This window comes from Vanacampus margaritifer, chromosome 14 (genome assembly GCF_051991255.1).
Source record: "Vanacampus margaritifer isolate UIUO_Vmar chromosome 14, RoL_Vmar_1.0, whole genome shotgun sequence".
NCBI lineage: Eukaryota > Metazoa > Chordata > Actinopteri > Syngnathiformes > Syngnathidae > Vanacampus > Vanacampus margaritifer.
Window position 1 is genome coordinate 6,415,183 of NC_135445.1, and position 19,677 is coordinate 6,434,859.

At 37.5% G+C, this 19,677-nt stretch overlaps 1 protein-coding gene across 1 annotated transcript in view; it reads right to left on the reverse strand.

The window, feature by feature from the left end:
• bcr (BCR activator of RhoGEF and GTPase) overlaps window positions 1–19,677 on the reverse strand; it is an 86,795-nt gene that overhangs the window by 13,113 nt on the left and 54,005 nt on the right. The window contains exons 3-14 of the mRNA XM_077585408.1: window positions 17,945–18,049; window positions 16,126–16,311; window positions 9,258–9,365; window positions 8,615–8,675; window positions 8,482–8,534; window positions 6,650–6,790; window positions 1,742–1,863; window positions 1,250–1,415; window positions 1,065–1,184; window positions 522–597; window positions 328–432; window positions 1–66 (exon numbers count right to left, since the gene is read on the reverse strand). The exon at window positions 1–66 is cut by the window's left edge and continues 9 nt beyond it. Coding sequence (XP_077441534.1) covers window positions 1–66; window positions 328–432; window positions 522–597; window positions 1,065–1,184; window positions 1,250–1,415; window positions 1,742–1,863; window positions 6,650–6,790; window positions 8,482–8,534; window positions 8,615–8,675; window positions 9,258–9,365; window positions 16,126–16,311; window positions 17,945–18,049 — 1,309 coding nt within the window. The remainder of the gene's footprint in view (window positions 67–327; window positions 433–521; window positions 598–1,064; window positions 1,185–1,249; window positions 1,416–1,741; window positions 1,864–6,649; window positions 6,791–8,481; window positions 8,535–8,614; window positions 8,676–9,257; window positions 9,366–16,125; window positions 16,312–17,944; window positions 18,050–19,677) is intronic.

Below are 19,677 nucleotides of genomic sequence, written 5' to 3' on the forward strand. Positions count from 1 at the left end.
GTTTGAGGCCGGAGGCAGAGTGGACGATTACATTCAGGAACCCGCAGAGACCCGGGGCTTCATCCTCTGGAAAAATAGTCCGAGAAGAGAGAAAAAAAAAAGAACACACAATAAACAGAGTAGAAAGATTAGAAAAACATGCCGATCTGTGTTTGTGCTGGAACGAGATCAGACATGGAAGAAAGAGGAGGGAGGGCTGATAACAATCCTGCACTGTATCAAACATTTGACTTGACCGGGCCTATTTGTCCTTTTTAATTTGCCTTGAAAATAGGAGTTTAGTCAGAGTATGACTAGTTGTATAAAAAGCAACAGCAAGTCCCTCACCTTCTTTATTGATACTAAGCGGGATATGATGGACCGTTTGGAGCTTGATGCACGAATTGGTCAACATTTGGAGCTCCATGGAAGTTAAGGAAGCGGCTTTAAAACCTTAAGAGGGGGGGAAAAAAAGTTTTTTTTAAAAAATCATTCAAGAAGGACAACATCTTCAGACTGTATTTGGGTCAATGAAAACGTACATTTCTTCTGCTGCTCTTTGATGAGCTCCTTCCACTCAGCACGCTCGTAGTCGGATGAAATGAGGAAGCTGTAGCTCTGGAATGCCACAACAATTTTTTTTTTAAGGACAGACGTGTAATGACATCTCTTACTGAAGCAGCTTCAACATGAAAATTGCAAAAAAAAAAAAAAAGTCTAAAGGATATGAATGAGTTGGGCCACACGGAAAATAACAAGTTGTATTTTAATGAAAAATAAAGCCGTTTTATTTATTTTTTTTTTCAAAATAAAATATGATATGTTAGTAATATTATGAAAATAAAGTCATAAATATAAGAAGTCAAGAAGCATAAAAGAGAAGGCATTTTTTTATTTTTTTGTTATTATTATTATATATTTTCCTTCTCAGGGCTAATAATCGTCCGAAATAAAAAATGATGGCCAAGGAGATTAAAAAAAAAAAAATACCGTAAACAGGAGGGGTTTAAACATAGAGCCTTGAGGAACACCAATGATCACAGGCAAATGCCAAAAATAAAAAAGAACATATCGAATTTCTTTACCTTGCCACTCTTGTTGTAGACTCTGAGGTGCATGCTCGGAGATGTTAAGAGCAGAAGCGACTCCTGCTCGGACAGCTTCTTCCTGAGGCGGTCAATGACCTTTGAACCTTTGTTGGCTCTCTGAAATGAGGTGAAGCCATATTTCAGCACGGAAGCTTTCAGTAAACACCTTCCTTTTGTTTTACCTTTTCTCTTTGGATCTCACTGCGCAGGTGTGAGATCTTCACCTTCATGGCATCCAGCTCTTCATCTGGGACCTGCGGGATGGTAAGGGGTTCGGCCTCCTCTGGGCCCTGGAAGGTGAGCTCGCTTAACGGGATGTACCACTTGCTGTCATATTGTTGGTTTTTACTGGAGGAAGAAAGAGGGGGGTGGTTTAGTGGATGGAGTAAAGTGAAAATCATTACGGTTAGATTGTTGATATTTGTATAAAAAAGGAAAAATCATCCTTTGTAATATTACAGTTTTTTTCTCTGGTTCATGACGGACCAGGCAATTAATGACTGTATATGAGGAAATATGCTAAATTGAAGCTGGAAAGGCAAAAAAAAAAAAAAAAGGAGGCCATTTTTTTCCAACACAACAATCGCTTTCTCCATTTTGTTTTCAAGCTCTGCTGACGTGCTGGTTGAACAATTTCTTGAAAATCTGTCTGTTTTTTTTCTTCTTCTTCTTACCCTGCAATTTGTTTTTTCAGTTTGGCGCAGAGCAGCAGGTCGGTGAAGAGGAAGACGTGTCGCAGTTTCCTGGCTCCCTCCACCAGCTCTACCATGAAGCTGTCCTTCAGCAGCTGGCGATTCTGTGGGTTTGAAACAAAAGATAAATACTCTTGAACGGATCATTATCGCTTCTTCACACAGGAATTAAGAGGAAAAATAGGATTATTGTAACTCCTTTGTTTATAAGTGCAGCATGCAACACACTAGTCATAGACACTAGAAAAAAGAAACAACAGAAAATAACACATTTTTATGTACAGAACGTTCAACTAATTAATACAGCAATTTATATGATTTAATTCCTTCATGAATGGAGTGTCAATTTTGAGGTGAGGGAAGAATGAAACTAGGCATGGAGTTTTTTTTTTTTTTTTTTTTTGCGTTCTGGCCATCTCACTGATGTCAGACTATATAATGAGGCTGCAATACTACGCTTGATCAAAAGAGGGCGGTAATGTCAAGATTAACGTTTTACAAGGATGACATTTACAGCCAGGAGAAGAAAAATAAGTCCACATTTGAGCACTTATAATATAGCATTTAGGCTTTCAAAGTGCTATCATGAAGGAAGAATGAAAAGAAAAATAGATAAAGAAAAAAGATGCAGCATATTTTCTTTACATTCTGTATTTTTATCTAGGCTTTTTTTTTGTCTCTTATTTTTATGTCCAGCTACTAACAAATTACCCCCCCCCCCCCACACACACACACACAAACACGTTCTATGTTTCTTTTGCTTGTCTCAAAAGATGACATCACACATGTTCAGGAGTGGTTACATCACCATCTTCATCTTAGCGTCCTCCCACCATCCTCTCTTCCTCCAACCCCCCCCACGATGCCGCCCCCCACCCCCACCTTCAAGAACACATACTGTCACCGCCAGAACATACTGAAGAGCATACGATGTGTCTGTTTTTGTTTATGAAAGCAAACAGCTGACAAAAGAGCTCCACCGCAGTGTTGCCGCCTGAGGAGATGGAAATGATGGGAGGTAGTCTTAGACAAAGACGATGAGCATCATCATCACCATCATCATCATCATCATTATTATCTTTGGATACAGTCTGTAATCTCTGTGGCCATTTTACGTCGTCGATCATTGAAAAGCAATACGGTTGCTGCTATGATAACATTAAGTGTTCCGAGTAAAGGGGCATTATTAAAAAAATACATCAACACAACACCAACATATCACACTGTACATACAAAGATAAATTATGGATTAAAAAAAAATACAGTATGTTGGTATCTTGGTTACAAAATTGCCTTTTTTATTTATTTAACTGCATATTTTTGTCCACTTGGAGTCACCTTCTACTGTAGTATCTGTGACTTTTAAGTGTGGTATGGCTTTAAAAGGCGGGGTCTTAACTGGTGAGTGACGTGGCTGGCGGAAAACGAGAGTGTAGAGTTGGCTGGCTGTTGGCCAGTCTGCGTGTTGAAGCGATTTGCAGTCAAGTTGTGGTCTTCGGCAGTTTACGTTTGTTCAATAAAGCGACTGAAAGTGCACCCAACGGCTGCGTCAATACTTGATCTCTTGTGGCGGGTTTACAATATGTTTTAAGTAGCATTGGTAGACTATGTTAACTTAAATTAGCTCAAATCAGTGCCTAGGTAAAATAATGGCATATGCTATTTTTTGACTCTTTTTTTTTTTTTGCCCTAATGATCTCCCTAGAATGTTGGCCACCTGTGTAACTATATTACTCATATACATCCAAACATGTTTTTTGTATTTTTGTGTATAGACAAACACATTTTTTCATCCATTAAAAGCACTTTCGGTTTAGGTGAACGGTATGGGATTTTTTAATAGGTTCTAGGTGAACTAATGAATACACACACATACAAAATAAAAATTAATTAAAAAAATATATATAAAAAAAACAAAAAAGAGAGAGCAATGATGATGACAAATCGGTAAAATTACCGAATGAACAATACTGAGCTCTCCAGAAAAAATAAAATAAAAAAAATAGCACTTTCGACAAGGAAAATTAATTAGACGCATAATTAATGTGACATATTGAACTTATCACGTTAATTATTGATTTGACTATCATACATTAAAGACGGTATGGTGATTAGGCTGTGTTAATATTCAGAAAGCACTGAAACATATGATCTGTTGAGTAATATTACCCATCATGCCTCAGTGTAAATCGCTCAAATGCTGATGTATTGACCACAAAAACAAGAAAAAAAGACAGATTTGCAGTTTTCTACCTGCGTGAACGGAAAAGGGAGACTTTTTAATTACATCTATACGTCTAATAAATCTTCATTCAGGCGTGACGCCGGGAGATTCCTCCTTTTAAGAGACTGCATAAAAAAGCCAATAGAAAATTGATTGCAACAAACAACATAAATGAGGGTCAGCAATAAATCTTGAGGACTTGGCTGCGGATCAAAAAATGTAAAAAAAAATATAAATAAAAATTGCCACTGGTTGGCGCTGAGACGCCTTTTCAGCTTCCTGAGTACTTGATCCTAAGAATAATGATGTGAAAGTAATACAGCTTTAATTCATTCACACGGTGTCTGTCTCGTTTTAAATCTTGCATTTATTTATTTTTTTTTGCATATTTCACATTTCTGGTCCTGAGCCTGAGCTGTGACGAATGTAAAAGTGAGTGCACCCTGATGTCTTGCTCTGCTACTGTGGAAAAACAAAGTAATAATAATAATAATAATAATAATAATAAACAGCCAATAAGAGGAATGCGGACATTACAGTGTGTACTAAGAAAGCACGACTGCACGGAGCGCAGATTAAATATTGACGTCTCTTGCCGAGAGCGTGTACGCGCGTAATCACATGAATTTACAAAATCCACAAGTATTTTTAGAACCCAACGCACCCTTAAAGGGGCATCTCTGCGCCCAGCTGTTTATAAAAGACTGGGGTGTGACATAATAATGTCCAGACTGAATTCTTACATGCTTCAAGCGGACTTGATTACTGTAATGGTTTTTCTGACTGTCTTCGTCAAAAGAACACCAAACAACTGCAGCTCGTTCCAAAACACCGCATGCTGCTGGTTTTACATTGCTGAATGGTTTGGGTCCTTAACACATTAAGGAAATGCTAATTGAATATAAACCTAGAAGGGTTTATTGGAGGCTTCAAAACAAACATGGTGAAGCAGCTGTTAGCTGTTATGCTGCACAGAAATGGAATATTCTGCCCAAATCCAGGTTTATAACTATGCCCCCCCCCCTCCCCATCTCAAATAGTTACAATAACAATGAGGAACACATCAATCAACTGAATCCTCTTAATGAAATCATTGCTTAATTGCATTATCCTTGTAAATGTGTACCAAAGTAAATGGGAGTATATACACTGAAAACGCAAACAAAGCTGAGTGACAGGGCAAACTGAGAATTTGGCAACATCATTGTTTGCATTTTAATTAAGCAGCATCTGCTTGTTTGGCTCCCCCACCTAACCTCTTATATGGTCAGACCAAGGGTCTCTGGGGGGGCCACTCGTGCATTTGTCTGCTTCTGGATGACCTGACAAAAGACAGGTTGCATACTACATTCTATCTTTTAAAATAACAGGTTTGAATTGTTGACAATATGAGCAACCCATATGCCTTTCTAAATAGGCTGATATGCTATTGGAATTGAACTCACATGACTTTTGGGGGATTTTTTTATGGCAGTCTTATTTTAACCAGTGAGCTTTCTGATAGCGTAGTAAAAAAATGTACACAGACAAGAAATGGGAGAAGTCCAAGCAAGTTTGTCGTAAACAGACGTGCCTTCCAACAAGAAAAAAGAGGGGGGGAAAAAAAAGTTATTGGTTTAATTTTTAACATGATTTTTTACAAAAAAAATAAATAAATTCATAATTGGTATCTGTCTAACCTCTAATAACCTCGGGCATATCAAATACTGTACTCAAGCTACAGTGAGTAGCAAAATAACGAGCGCCATTGATTTCCATGTGCAGCTTTCATGTATCCATCATAAATATTTGATGCCTGGTGTGGTTGGTGTTGACAGACTGGGATGGAAGTGAGTCCAGCAGGAAGGGGGCGGGGCAAGCATCAAGCGCGTTTGTGTGTGTGTGTGTGTGTGTGTGTGTGTGAATAAAGTGTATCTTTGTAGAGGGTGCAATAATGACCCGCATGTGAGCAGAGGGAGGAGCCAGCCCCAGCGTTATTCTTTCTTTCGCCCACTGGCTCCCACCCTCCATTTATGAATAATTAACTTGGGAAGAGCGGCGGCTTGGTGGCTCATTACCGACATTATGTACGGCCGTGTCACAAACGCTTTCAATCAAGAAGCATCCAATCATGTGCATCAAGTCATCTCAGGGGATGACAGACAGTGTGGTGGGGGGAGCTCGGTGTGTGTGTGTGTGTGTATGTTGAGGGGGCGGGGGTTAATATAAGCGCTTGGGAACCACAATGGGCAAGTGGAGGATGAGCCGCCTCTCCTTCAAGCAGCCAACCACAGCGTGACCATATAAGGGCATGAGCTCCGCTTTAGGCTGCAGATTGGTGACAAGCTTGAGGCTACTCGCTTTTTGATCATCAAGGTCATTTGGATGACAGGGGTCATGACATCATCATGTTGCACATAATGGAATAAAAGGATTTCAATTGAAAAAAAAAAAAAAATGCCAGTGGTAGATAATCAACACGTGTAAAACTCATCTATGCTTTCGCAGGTGAATCTTGAGTTTGACACCTGTGGTACAAGGCGATAAAGATATGTTATGGCCAGAGTGTGAATTTTAACAGCTGACAGACCTTTGAGTTGAAAGCAATTGTCGGCGCTCGGACGAATCTAATTATCTGAACGCGCAAGGCTGTGAAAGCGGACACGTGGCGACAGAGCTCGTCTCACCTCTCCCTTCTTGACGGTCATCAGCTGGCGCCGCGGCGTGGACTCCTCATTGATGCTGGACAGGAAATTCTGGGAGATGCGCAGGGCGTCCTGGAGGAGCGGGTGGTCTGGGTGGCTTGTGGGAGTGTGTTTGAGCAAGTCCTGAGTGAAAGGAAAGTTGAGATTTAAAAGCAAACCACGTGCGCTAATGTGTAAAGTTTTGACCCGTGGACAAATGCCCTCACATAAAATGGAATTGTAAGGAACAAAACAATGACAAATTGATGTCTGGGATTGCACAGTATACAAACAATTTGAAGAATAGTTTTGTGAGCTATTATTCCACTGATGTTTTTGATCTTTGCCGTGGTATCGTTTCAGGACCGGTATCAATAAAGGTACTTTATGGAGTTGTACTGTCTCAGTAAGTGACAACACCACTAAGAATGAAGTGAAGTAGCGGGAATGCGGTTGTATTGTGGTAACACTGCATTTTTTCCCAGACCAATACGATAGTACCTATACCACTAGCTAGCGCGGCTTATAGTCAGGTGCGCCTTATAGTCCAAAAAATGTCTGTAATTCTTTTTTTTTTTGGGGAGATCTCAGTATTGATCATTTGAAATGTCATCATCATTGTTCTCCCTTTTTTCTTTCCTTTTTTTTTTAAATGTCTGTAATTCTAAATAAATGCCTATATAGTATTTTTCCTTAAAATTACATGATATTAACTCATTCACTGCCATTGACGGCTATAGATGCCAAAAATGTATTTGAACTATTTCTATTAGTTTAACATTTTTTCCCCACTTTTGTTAAGAAGAGTATGAAAACCTATACATTTTTTATTGTATTAGAACAGTTATAAAATTTGTGATTAATCGTGAGTTAACTAGCGAAGTCATGAGATTAATTACGATTAAAAATTGTAATCGCCTGACGCCCCTAATTTTTAATGATCTTTTCAAAAAAAAAGAAAAGATTATTAAAAATGAAAGGAAAATAAATTAAAAGAAAAGATTATAAAAAATTAAGGGCATCAAGCGATTAAAATTTGTTATCGTCATTAATCGCATGACTTCACTAGTTAACTCACGATTAATCACAAATTTTATATCTGTTGTAAATGTACAAAAAAAATAATTCTAGGCTTTCATACTCTTGTTAACAAAAATACAAAAAAAATTTAAACTAATAGAAATTGTTCAAATTATTTTTTGATGTCTATTGCTGTCAATGGCAGTGGATGAGTTAATGGCAATTTTCTATTCTTCTCATTTCTAGTTCCTGATAATAAAACAGCCACAAAAGGCATCCTGAGAACCAAAAACCTTGAAATAAGGCCTAGTATCGGTTCAAGACCGATACCTGGTATCTGTACTCGCCCAGCCCTAATTTGAATATTTACAAGGAAGTATACTACAACCAATTTAGGCAGCAAACTAGTTGGAGCTGACAATAATTGCATTCTGTGATTACTTTTTTTTTTGGTTGTCATTTTGGTTTTCATTGCAAAGAGCAGAGCAACTATGCAACTATGTTGACACGCAATAGCTCAATCAAATTATGAGCGTTTGCCAACATAAATTTTTTAAAATATTATGATAATTCCTAGCATTACAGATTCACATGGTCTTCATTTTTCTGTAAAAACACCAAGACATGAAATTGAACAAGAGACTATTCATTAGTTAATCTGACATTGAAGTAATTAACTACTATCCTACTTACTTAATGGAGATTGTGACAAGGCAAACAAACACTTATTAAAGCGCATTAATTAAATTTAATGACATTTGATTTGCAGACATTAATACGACATTCTCCGTGTGGGCGGACACCGCTTTACTCACATGAAGCACCAGCGTGCTACGTGTCACTCTGTCCACTGGTTTGTAAAGCAAAGCTGTCAAGAATAAGAGAAAAAGCAGACGTTAAAACATTTGAATCCATATTTCATTCAATAACGAAATCAAGATTACTGACCCTCAAGAGAGTTCTTTCCTGTCGGCTCCTTGCAGTCCTTGGGGCTCCTCACCTTTAAATTCTGTTTAGAGGTGAGAAACAAAAGTTCATATGACATCAATGCATGGCAGGATTTGCTCAATGACGCTCTGAGTTCATCCGCTCCCACATTAACAATCCCACCCTGAGCGCCGCCGCCATCTTGCTTGGGTGGCTCAGAGTCATGGCGTCACCACTCGGACCATTAACAACGCTGGGAGATGAATACCTCATTGTGGGTGTTAAGACAGCAACCCCACTGCTGTCTTAAAAGCCACAGAGGAGAATGTATAAAAGTGTCACATGCTTTGGAAAATTGGGAGCCATATTGCCTAATGAGTGAACAATTCGGCTGGAATTATTATTATTATTATTTTTTTAATATGCTGTCGAGGTAGGCAAGCTGCACTAAAACAAGGCTAATTAAATAAATAAATAAATAAAATAATCAATTAATTAATTAATTAATTAAGTCAAGGCTCTTTTTTTTTTTTTTTTAATTTTCCATCTTATCATTCAAAAACAGTAAAACATATTTTACTACTTGTACAGTACTTATGATAATAACACATTTTCCATATTCTCAATGTCAATTTAGGTCCCGCTTCAAGTGCGACTTAATCACCTCGGAGATTTCGGCAAACTGCGTGTTGGCTTGGCAGCACTTCTCGGCCGTCTCCACCGCCAGCTCGTAGTTGTCCACAAACGCCCTGTAAACTCCTAACTGGCTGGCCTAAAAAGGAAGACAGCAGATGTGAAGTTGTTATCGTCTTTTTTTTAGTGTGAAATATTTTGGATTTGGAATCCAGACTTAACCCTGGAGAACCCAAGAACCCTTTTCTTCTTTGGAAAATTATGAATTATACATTAAATGACTGCTATAAATTCACTGAACACCAAAATATATGTTTTTTTCAATTTTAACCCTTTATTCCCTAATTTAGGATTAGGGCGAAATTTGACCCTTTTGGGATTTAGGGGTATCATTTCGAAAAATCTGAATAACAAAAATTGTCAGTAAACTATTTAGAATATAAGAAAATAATCAATCAAAATACACAACTACATTGAACAATATATTTTTTTTGTTTTATTTGTTGCATGGATTTTGAATGTACAAACACACTTTGGCCAATGGAAACAAGAACACAGGGACAAAATCATTGCTGGGAAAAAAAAAAGGGTCTTTGTTATTTGAATAACAGAATTTATAGGGGCAAAATTTGACTCGTGGGTTCTCCAAGGTTAAGAAACTTCTTTGAAATAGTAATAAATACATGTTTTCTCGCCTTTTAAGTTTATTTTTATACCGTTAACTAAGCTCAAGCGCAAGGTCAACTGGTTTACCTGGTGCAAAAACAAGCACAATATAACTGTAGCTAGAAATGAGTATTGATCTAGTCGTAAAATGCAAGCGGTAGCAATCATAGAAATTTCAATTTTGTCTTGGTTTCCTTCCGCGTTGCTGAGCAGGAGCGTCGAGTAAAAGTGGCCGACGATAGCTAAAACAAATACAAAATACAAATGACATATTATTATAATAACTGTAGCCTATATATGATTGGACATCGACAGTCATGCCTTCCTAATGGTCATTTCTTATGTATGTATGCGCGACCACAACGTGTAACCACGGCAACTTCACGGGGCGTCCACCGCAATAGTGACTCACAAGCATGTGCGACTCAAGCCATAAAAGCACATTTAGCGAGCTGAAATTCATCTCAAAAGCCAACAAAAGGACAATCAATTGCGCAGAACAAAAGGCAAAATGAGACAGCAGAGCGGCGCGGACCAGCTTTATACCAGAACCTCAGAAACACCACAGAAACCCGCACGAGTGTATCGACCAACATCATTTAACTAATTGCTGAGTTTCTCGGGCTGGAAATGAGCCGGGATGTGTCTGATTTATTTCGTTTGCCGGACCGCTGCGCCCGGGCGGAGTATTTGCTTGCGATTAAAAACCTGACTGTGCATAAAATGGGAGTAATCAGGGAAATGGCAGGATGCAAAAGAGACTACGGTTTAGCAAAAATAATCGGCAGTAAGTGCACACTCATTGGGAGCTCACTCATCATCCTGGTCCTTTTTCTGGACTGTTGCAATTAAGAGTTGGCCCTGTGATGACTGCCTACTGCTAGTGATGAGAAAATGAAGCCTCATGAAGCTTCATGAAGGATTTGCGCAATTTTTTTTTTTTGCTCATCTAGATGGCGCGCTTTAAATATAAAGATTAGATTTCTTTGGTCCTTCCTCGGGTCTCGGGCTGGAAGTGTTCAGTTTAGGTGAACGGTATGGGATTTTTTAATAGGTTTTAGGTGAACTAATAAATACACACACACTCGCACGCACGCACACACACACATACACATACTCACCCACATACCAAAAAAAAAAAAAAAGCAGAGCAATGATGATGACATGTCAAATCGGTAAAATTGCCGAATGAACAATACTGAGCTCTCCAGGAAAAAAATAATAATAATAAAGATTAGTGCAATGAAAATTGTTTACATTTCCACAGGATCTTTAAAGCAAGAGTGCATCTAGAAGAGTAAAAAAAATATCACAGGTGCTTCATGAAGCTTCATTTGTCCATCGCTATATACTGCATGTGATTTTACTGCTCAGAACAAAAGTTTTCTAAATGGGTTTAGGCTCGCCCCCAATCTTACCCAGAATTCTGCCTGCCGTCATGGCAGCGTGTGACAATTGATTTAGGCAGGAATGCGTGGTCACAAGTTTTCGACACAATGTTTGCACTCATTTTGTAAGCGTGGGTAGATATGTCAATAAATTATGTTATAATGAAGGCCAAAGTATCTGGGATACACACCATGTGTCTTTTTTTTTTTTTTTTATAACCATGGAGAATCCAAGAACCCTTTTTCTTCTTTGGAAAATTATGAGTTATACATTAAATGACTGCTATAAGACAAAATATATGTTTTTTCAATGTGTTTTTCAATTTATTCCCTAATTTAGGATTAGGGCGAAATTTGACCCTTTGGGATTTAGGGGTATCATTTCGAAAAATCAGAAAAACAAAAACTGTCAGTAAACTATTTAGAATTTAAGAAAAATAATCAAATACACAGCTACATTGAACAATATAATTTTTTTGTTTTATTTGTTGCATTTTAGCAATCTTGTCACCACCACTCTGGCTCATGTAAGTGCAATATTCATCCACTAGATGGCCCCATGCAGGGGTCAGAAGTGGCACTCTGGACTTTTGAAGTTAAATTTGTAAAAAAAAAAAAGGTCTTTGTTATTTGAGTAGCAGAATTTATAGGGGCCAAATTTGACCCCGTGGGTTCTCCAAGGTTAAGAAACTTCTTTGAAATAGTAATAAATACATGTTTTCTCGCCTTTTAAGTTAATTTTTATACCGTTAACTAAGCTCATGCAAGGTCAATTTTGTCTTGGCTTCCTTCCATGTTGCTGAGCAGGAGCTTCAAAGTAAAAGTGGCTCGCGATAGCTAAAACAAAAAGGGATCAATACTGGTTCAGTGGAAAACATATATTTACAACAGTTCTGTTGTATGGTTCACTTTAATTGTGCTACACACTTTTAAAAAGAAACGACTTCAAAATATTTAAAAACAAAAACATTAGACACGCCTGAATTTGACACTTTGTGTTTTAGATTATATAATATATAATAAGTCAATTGGAGTATCCTCCTTTTTTTAGTTTAATGCCCATATACGAGTCCACATGAATAAAATCACATGACAATAAATGCTTGGATTTCTGGGCAGAGCATTTTTAGGGATTTTTTTTACACTGATATTTGACCAATAAATAACCATCACATTAAACAATGTTAATTTCTCTCTAAATAAGCAAACTTGCGTACTTTATAGAAAAATGCAGGACCCTAGTAGGGACCAATTCATAAAAAAAAAATAAAAAAAACATTTGAATTTCAACACAGCCATTAAAAACACAACTAAAGGTCCATAACATTATCTGCTCAATTAGCTGCAACCTCTGAGAAACACTTCAACATCCTGTAGTGAGATATAACAACCATTGTTGGAGAGAAACATTAACTCATTTACTGCCATAAATTCATAAAAAAAAATAAAAAAAGATTATTAAAAATTAGGGGCAAGAGGCGATTTTTATTTTTTAATTGTAATTAATCGCACGACTTCACGAGTTAACTCACGATTAATCACAAATTTTATATCGGTTCTAATTGTACAATAAAAAAATTCTACTGTAGGTTTTCAGACTCTTGTTAACAAAAGTGGGAAAAAAATGTTAAACTAAAAGAAATAGTTCAAATGAATTTTTGACGTTTATAGCCGTCAATGTCAGTGAATGAATTAAAAAAAAGAAAAGATAAAAAAATTTGGGGCGGGTCAGGCAATTCAAGTTTTTAATCGTAATTAATCGCATGACTTCACTAGTTAACTTGCGATTAATCACAAATTTCGTATCTGTTTTAAATGTGCAATAAAAAAATTATAGGTTTTCATACTCTTGTTAACAAAAGTGGGAAATTTTTTTAAACTAATTGAAATAGTTCAAATGAATTTTGACGTCTATAGCCGTCAATGGCCATGAATGAGTTAAAAAAAAAATAATTCACTTTAGCCGACATGCAGATTCCTGCTCGACTGGGCCGCGTTAAAGCTTCACTTTACCGCACTGTATGAAGCGTATCCTCCGAGGAGCAGCGGCGACGTTGTAATTGAACCCTATTCTCAGCCTTCAAACACGCGCCTTTGACACTCGCGCTTATGACCTGTCACCAAACGCTTTTGCCTCTTCTTCCTCCTGGTTCCGATGTTTCATGATTCCTAAGCCTGTCAAAGCCATGAGCCTTAAATCCACTTGCCATCCTCGCTCGGCTCCGGATGACTTTGCTTAAAAATCTCCGCCTACGTTCCTCGCTTCCTCGGCTCTCATCTAACCTTATCCTCTAATGCAGCCACTGCCGTATAGACTCTTATTTTTCTGGTAAAATGAGCAAATGAGTAGTAGCTGAAAGGGGAGAGGAAGAATCTGTGTGAGTAAATGCGTGTCAGCAAGCACATGGGTGATTTAATGCGTATAACCAGCATAAACACGTGTTTTTGTGTGTCAAAGAGTGAATGATTATACATTGTGTAGACTGACGCAATCTTCAGGCTTACAATAATTATGCCATGCTTGAGTGTAAAATTGTAAAATGGCCGCCTTAACCACAACCAATCGGCAAAGGCAGGTACTGATTGTGCCTGTCATCGGTTGAGCAGATTATTGTAATTGTAACATTTGCAAATGCATGGATGAAAAAGGAAAACGTTTAACATACAGTCAATGCTAATGTTAGCTTAGCCTAAGGGTGGGCAATACATGTTAATTAATTAATTATTTTTATATTTAACATAAAAAACTGGAACCAGAAAAAATAAAAATAAAAAATAAATTAAAAAAAATAAAAATAAAAATAAATTAAAAAAAAAAATAAAATAAAAATAAATTAAAAAAAAAAAAAACAGGAACGCTTGCCGATATGCTAAACTCCATTTTGTCCGTTATTATTTTGAATCTATTTAGAAAAAGTGTGTCGTGTCTTGTTTCCCTAAATTCCGATGAAATAAACCTTATATTCTACAGGATGACTAGAAATAGATTTTCAAAAAAAGAAGAAACTCGGCCCGGCGTCAAAGTACTTAAACGATACTCAAAGTTGACTCAAAGATGAAGTACATTGTGACAATTTTAACGTATGTCTTCTCTGTTTAAATAGAAAATAAAACAAAAACATAACTCTCATTTGAGAGCCTTTTGACAAATGAGTCTTACAATAATTTTTTTTATTTATCATTATTAAATTATCAATAGGGTGAGACGGATTACAGTGTAACGCAGTGTAGTAAAATCTGAATTACAGCAATTATTTGTATTTGTAATAAGGCAGTAACTGATTGTGCATTTTTGGTTGACTTACTGTATGTCGAACCTCGTAAACTGAGGACTCCCCGTCGAGCCAATAACCACCGCGGCTTTCAGATACATTCGCAGGTACGAGCGTTTTCTAGTACTTTCTATGGGTCACGGGGCCGTCTGTTCAGCAGAAACCAGGTCGTATTCTACGCCATTACATTTTAGTACGTCTTCTCCACAGAGGGCAAGGTCATTAAACCTGAACCAGGAATTTTTTTTTTTTTTTTTGCACAGTCGGCCAATGAAGATGGGAGATGTCATTATTTTAGTACTGCGTCGTCACTTTCGGACTAAACTGCGATTTAGCCCTTATACGGTTTTATTGAGATTCAATTCTGGCTGAGTGAAGACTATCTCATTAGGAAGTAAGGTAATGCCACTATTAGATGGCAGAAAACAAATTTTCCGAGAGGGAGAGAGATTGTATTTTGAGACACAAAGCACACTGAGCAACGACGGTCTCAGCTGCAAGAGGCAAAAAGGCAGCATTGTGAAACCAGCTTGTTCCTCTGTGTGTGCGCATGTGTGTGTTCAAATGCATGTGTGCCAGAGCATGAGCGTGAGCGTGAGAGGGCGAGACAAAAAAAAAGAGGGGCGAATGAGGCCAACAGCAGTGGGTGAGCAGCAGCATTTTGGAGCGAATTAACAATCAATTCATTGTGGGTTAATTGAGCCGCTGTGCAAGTGACTAAGAAGAGCGGCGGAAGTAAGCCGAGGGCAGACACATTAGCATTACACTTTGCAAAGCAAAAAAGCAGTTTGTCGTATTCCAATATGACTAAGGGGTGTGATTTGCTAAAAAATCACGTCAAACTAAAAACGTGGTATGAACGAGCAGTTGCTAAGCTACCAGAAACGTGGTCTGAAGAGTCAAGGTACTAGGGGTGTGAATTGCCGAGTACCTGGCGATTCGATTCGGAACACGATTCATAGGTCACGATTCGATTCGATTAATCCCGATACGAATCTATAAATTGATTATTGCGATTTTTTTTTTTTACTCAAATTTAGAAAATGCTAATGCGTAAACTTGTACGTGTACACTGTAAGATTTGTATGAAAATGTATTTATCTGAAAATTCAGGCTTATAACTGAATTTATTAACAAACAGGTTGCAGTCTGTTTCATGTTTGAACAGCACTGAAATCAAATATTATGGCTTAATGTTCCATTAATATAACATTCTTCCATGCTTAATGTGTGAATCCTAACCCTAAGTAAGACGTTTTTGTTGAACATTCCCATGAAAAATTGATGATTAAAAATCGATTCGGCCGCATATCGAATCCATTCGAGAATTGCGCGCTGTAAAATCGCGATATATTGCCGAATCGATTTTTTTCTAACACCCCTTAATATGAATAACTGCAGAATATTTTCATTTTGGTTTACAGTGTTCACAGATCATGTAAAGTCGCTGTGACGTGCCAAGTGTCTGCATTGTCAACATTTTGGCCGATCAAACCTGTTATTTTGATTAGCAGCTGTTCCGCAAGCAAACACACACGGACTTCAGTCGCGCTTTCATTCTGCTCGGCCTCACCAGTTTTTGGAAGAGATCCCCGACTCTCTGGTGGTGGCTCCATTGCTGGACGCGGGGCAGGAGCCCGTCGTAGAACTCCTTGTGGATCTCGTAGAGCTCAGGCACTTTGAAGAAGATGGTTTCGATCTGGGACACGGAGAGCACGGGCTGCGACGTTGTGGCCGCCGCTTTCAAAGGCTTCATGGGCTGGAAGGGAGGGAAGCAAAGAGGTGTGAACGCGGTTTGGGTTGATAAATAGGACCATCTGTTAGCAAATAACAAATGACCAACCAGTAAAGAACCTGGAAACAAAGCAAATCGAGGTCATGTTTGTTTGTTACATGGTGGGAAGCTCACATTACGTTATGGGATGTGGCGGCCATGAAGAAGCAAGGAATGGAATTTATTTAGATTCTTGAAAAAAAAAATAATAAAATTCAGAAACCTTTCCTGTCAAAAGAGCCCATTTGGGGCCAAATAAATGCTCACAAATCTGTCTGGAGCCACAAAACATTTGAAGATTGTGATGAACAAATAAAGTGTTAGTTGGTGTGTACTGAGGGCCCAAGAGTTCATTAGAGCTGCACCAGAACAGAAAATTATGCAGCATCTAATATTTTAAGATTTATTTTCTTCTACCGTTTTTTTGGGGGTAATTTTTTCAGACTTCGTTTTCATACATTCTTAAACTTTTGGACCTCTTTTTGTAAAATTTCTGACATTTTTGGCAATTTTATGGACATATTATGCCCATTTTCTGCCTTTCTTGTTCCCTTTATGAACATATTAAGGCTATTTTCTGACATTTTTTTCTCTCCCAATTTTGTGATTTTATGGTCATTTTTGGGATGCCTTCTATTGTTTTTAGACATTTTATGATTACCATTTGAATGTTTTTTTTCAGACTTTTTGGCAATTTTGTGAACATTTTATGGTAATTTTCTGCCTTCTTTTATTTTGGGACATTTTATGGTTACTTTTTGAACATTTTCTTTTCTGCTTTTTGATTTTTTGATTTTTTTATTATCTGACATTTTTGTCAATTTCATGGGCATTTTATGGTAATTTTTCTGCTTCCCTCACGTTTTGGGCATTATATGGTCACCTTTTGGACATTTTTTGGTCATATTTTTTTACACTTTTTGTTAATATACCTTTCATCTCTCTTTCTGACAACTTACAAACTTGGACTGTGATGTTTTAAAAAAAATATTTAATTATTCATTTTTATTTAAATAATTAATTAATTCATTTAAATACTATTTTATGTATATGTAAATTTATGTAAAAAAAAAATATTGAGATGAACAGGAGCCACAGGAGAGGGACTAAAAAGCCACATGTGGCTCAACAGCCGCAGGTTGCAGAAACCCCTGATTTCGACCATGAAGCCTTGCTGTCATTATCACCAGAGACCACTCGTACCTGGAACAGACACTTGATGGCAGGGACCTTGTTTGAGTCTGGTAGCTAGCTGTCACTGGTTTGTATCAAGAGCAGCACGGCGGATCATTTGGTTCCAACACTCTGGTCTCTGGGTTCAAATTGAGTTTTTGAGTTTGCGCGGCCTCCTCGCTCTTGTTTAGGCTTCCTTTCAAAAACTGCATGTCATGTTCATTGAAGATTCTAAATTGTGTGTGAATGTGGGTGTCTAATGTCTATACAGTTATATAGTACTCGTGCTGAAAGTTTTCAATTGCAACCTTTTTCATGAACACGACGGGTCAGAATTAAATTTAAAATAATTCCAGACTACAGCAGACGAGATGAGTAACTGATCTCCCAGAGATAGCTAAAAAGAGGAAATGAGTAGTGCGTGTGTGTGTGTGCGCGCTCTTACCAGCAGCAGTGCCTCCAGGTGACTGAGGTATGTTTCTTCACTGGCCAAAATCCCAGACAGGACCCACTTCCTCATTTCCAAACCTTTCTCCAGGTCACATTCCGTCTGCAACAAACACAGCACATTAAAATGCATGCCTTAGGATTTGTTTTTGTTTTTCTTGACAAAACATGTGGGGATTAACACTGTTCAATAAATAACAGCTAGACATAATCAGAAGGTCTTCACTTCTTCTAGAAATCCCTCATCCCGACTACCCCCCCCCCCCCCCCCCCCGCCGCAAGGCCAGTCAAAGCTCGCCGAGGAGAACGATCATGAAAGAAAACAGACAGACAAGATAGCCAAGATTCCTCAGGCTTGCCTCGCTTTGCCGTGAACTTTGAAATAAGTCAAACAGGCAGGATGTTCCCAGAGGAGGAAGGTTGGTGTGGAAATACCTGTGTGGGACTGAATGAGAACGAGCACGGATACACACACGCAACTCCGTTTGGATGCATCCTGTGCTTTAGGCTGCTAGAAGAGGAAAGACGAAAGAGAGAGGATGAAAGAGAATGAAAGAGAGGAACGCACACGCACAAAAGAATGAAGAGTTGGGACGGAACACAAGCGTAGAAAGAGGACTGACAACTGAACTTAAAAGTCCACCTCCGGGATTTACTGTTTGCATTGTGAACAGAGGAGACAAGAGTTACAGCTCAAAAATGTTTATCTCCAACTATCGGGGGGTGCGTACATTCTGAAATACACCAGAAGTTACACAGAAACATTGCGGATATTTGCTTACACATCCATCACATAAGGTGTATGTATTTGGGGGGTCAAGAGAATGTGGAATGGATGGTGGCGATAGAAATGTTCTGTTTTTTCTTCTCTACAATATGGGCAAAAACACAACTGCTGTCTTCAGAGAATAACTTCTGTGATGATTTTTTATTTTTTTTTATTTTTTTTTCAGGAGAGCTCAGTATTGTTCATTCGATTTGACATCATCATTGCTCTCCTTTAAAAAAAAAAAAACAAATAATAAAAAAAAAAAATGTTTTTTTTCTCTGTTTTATTTTTTATTTTTATATATATACACATATATACATATACACACACACATATATATATATATATATATATATATATATATATATTTTTAATTTTATTTTATTTTATTTTATTTTTATTTTTTTGTATGTGGGCGAGTATGTGTATGTGCGTGTGTGTGTGTGCGTGCGTGCGTGCGAGCGTGTGTGTATTCATCAGTTCACCTAAAGCCCATTAAAAAAAATCCCATACTAATAATGTAATATAATAATAAATTGCCAAATGCAGAAACATCAATGTAAGTTATCACGATGTCGTGGCTCTCGCTAACAGACAGAATTAAGTAACCAGAATTAGGTTAAAAAAATTCTATAATACGTAAACCATGTTTCTATCAATTTTGATATTTGGTTTTTATTTGAGGCAGATATTTTTTCCATTAAAATGTGATTTATGAGGAGGTTAGACCATTGGTCGATATTCAGAGTTTGTTTATTTTTCCAGTTAACAAGAATTCTGTGATGATTTTAATGCGAGTAAAAAAAAAAGTAATTTTTTTTTAAAGAAATAATTTTGAAGAGCTTTCTTCAAAGTCAAATGTGGAAATATTAACAAAATTGACTTTTTAATTGCTTATATATACACACATATTTGGCTCTCCACCGTTCACACTCAAATGTGAAATTAAACAACTTCGGAGA